The sequence below is a fragment of the Pyrgilauda ruficollis genome, unplaced genomic scaffold (genome assembly GCF_017590135.1).
Source record: "Pyrgilauda ruficollis isolate IOZ18807 unplaced genomic scaffold, ASM1759013v1 scaffold243, whole genome shotgun sequence".
Lineage (NCBI taxonomy): Eukaryota > Metazoa > Chordata > Aves > Passeriformes > Passeridae > Pyrgilauda > Pyrgilauda ruficollis.
Window position 1 is genome coordinate 307,555 of NW_024523745.1, and position 1,741 is coordinate 309,295.

Genomic DNA, 1,741 nt, shown 5'->3' on the forward strand with positions numbered 1-1,741 from the left:
CCTGACCCACCTCTTCCCAGGTAATCCATCCTGGAACCACCTCTGCCCAGGTAAAACACCCTGACCCACCTCTTCCCAGGTAATCCATCCTGGAACCACCTCTGCCCAGGTAATCCATCCTGGAACCACCTCTGCCCAGGTAATCCATCCTGGAACCACCTCTGCCCAGGTGAACCACCCTGGAACCACCTCTTCCCAGGTAATCCATCCTGGAACCACCTCTGCCCAGGTAATCCATCCTGGAACCACCTCTGCCCAGGTAAAACACCCTGACCCACCTCTTCCCAGGTAATCCATCCTGACCCACCTCTTCCCAGGTAATCCACCCTGACCCACCTCTGCCCAGGTAATCCACCCTGACCCACCTCTTCCCAGGTAATCCATCCTGACCCACCTCTTTCCAGGTAATCTATCCAGAGCCACCTTTTCCCAGGTAAACCATCCTGACCCACCTCTTCCCAAGTAACCCATCCATCCTCACCTTTTCCTAGGTAAAACATCCATCCTCACCTTTTCCCTGGTAAAACACCCAGCCCCACCTTTTCCCATATAAACCACCCAGCCTCACCTTTCCCCAGGTAACCCATCCATCCTCACCTGTTCCCAGGTATCCCATCCTCACCTGTTCCCAGGTATCCCATCCTCACCTTTCCCAGGTAACCCATCCTCACCTGTTCCCAGGTATCCCATCCTCACTTGTTCCCAGGTATCCCAGCCCCACCCGTTCCCAGGTATCCCACCCAGCCCCACCTCTCCCAGGTACGCCTACCCACCTTTGCCCAGGTAGACCATGCCGTACTCGCGGCCCTGCGGGGTCTTGTACTCCACGGTGAAGCACACCTCCTTCCCGATCAGCTTCTTGCGCAGGAACTCCCGCGCCGGGAAGCCCCAGGGCTGCGGGGAGAGAGGCGCCCTGAGCCGGGGGTCCCGGGCAGGGCGGGGGAGCAGCCCCCTCCTCCCCCGGGAACCCGCTCCTCCCTCGTGGGGAGAACACCCCCAGAGGGGTCCCGGGCGGGCTGCAGCCCCCCGAAACCGCGGCGAGCGCGGGGCTGGAGCGGCCCCGGCTCCCGGGGGTGCCCCGAGGGCTCCTTCCCGGCGGCTCCGGGGCAGGAAGGGAGCGGGATGGGCTCTGGCACGGCTCGGGGCGCGCTCCCGGGCGCGCTCCCGCTGCAGCACCGGCGGGTGGGCGGGAGCGCGGCCGGAGGTGGGAACATGACGCGCTCATAAACAATTAGCGGGGCTGACAGGCGTCACTTTGGCAAAGAGTGACATTTAGAGGCTGTTTGGAAGACAAAACTCCCCAGGGAGAGCAATTATCTGCCAGCGCTGCTCCCGCCGCCCCCGGCCCGCAGGAGGGGGGCCGGGCCCCGCCGGCACCGAGCGGCTCCGGGAGCGCCCCAGAGCACCCCCGAGCCCGAGACCACCCCTGTGTGCCCCAAAACAGACACCCCGTGTGCCCCCGAGCACCCCCGAGCCCCAGAGCACCTCTGTGTGCCCCAAAACAGACACCCCGTATGCCCCAAAGCACCCCCCGAGTCACAAACCACCCCTGTGTGCCCCAAAACAGACACCCCGTGTGCCCCAGAGCACCCCCCGAGTCACAAACCACCTCTGTGTGCCCCAAAACAGACACCCCGTGTGCCCCAGAGCACCCCCGAGCCCGAGACCACCTCTGTGTGCCCCAAAGCAGACACCCCGTGTGCCCCAAAACAGACACCCCGTGTGCCCCAGAGCACCCCCG

General features: G+C 64.2%; 1 protein-coding gene across 1 annotated transcript in view; it reads right to left on the bottom strand.

Moving 5' to 3' along the window:
* Positions 1 to 1,741, bottom strand: part of SND1 (staphylococcal nuclease and tudor domain containing 1) — an 81,161-nt gene that overhangs the window by 71,393 nt on the left and 8,027 nt on the right. Inside the window, exon 3 of the mRNA XM_041470265.1 lies at positions 774 to 1,220. Within this exon, the coding sequence (XP_041326199.1) occupies positions 774 to 1,220 (447 nt within the window). The remainder of the gene's footprint in view (positions 1 to 773; positions 1,221 to 1,741) is intronic.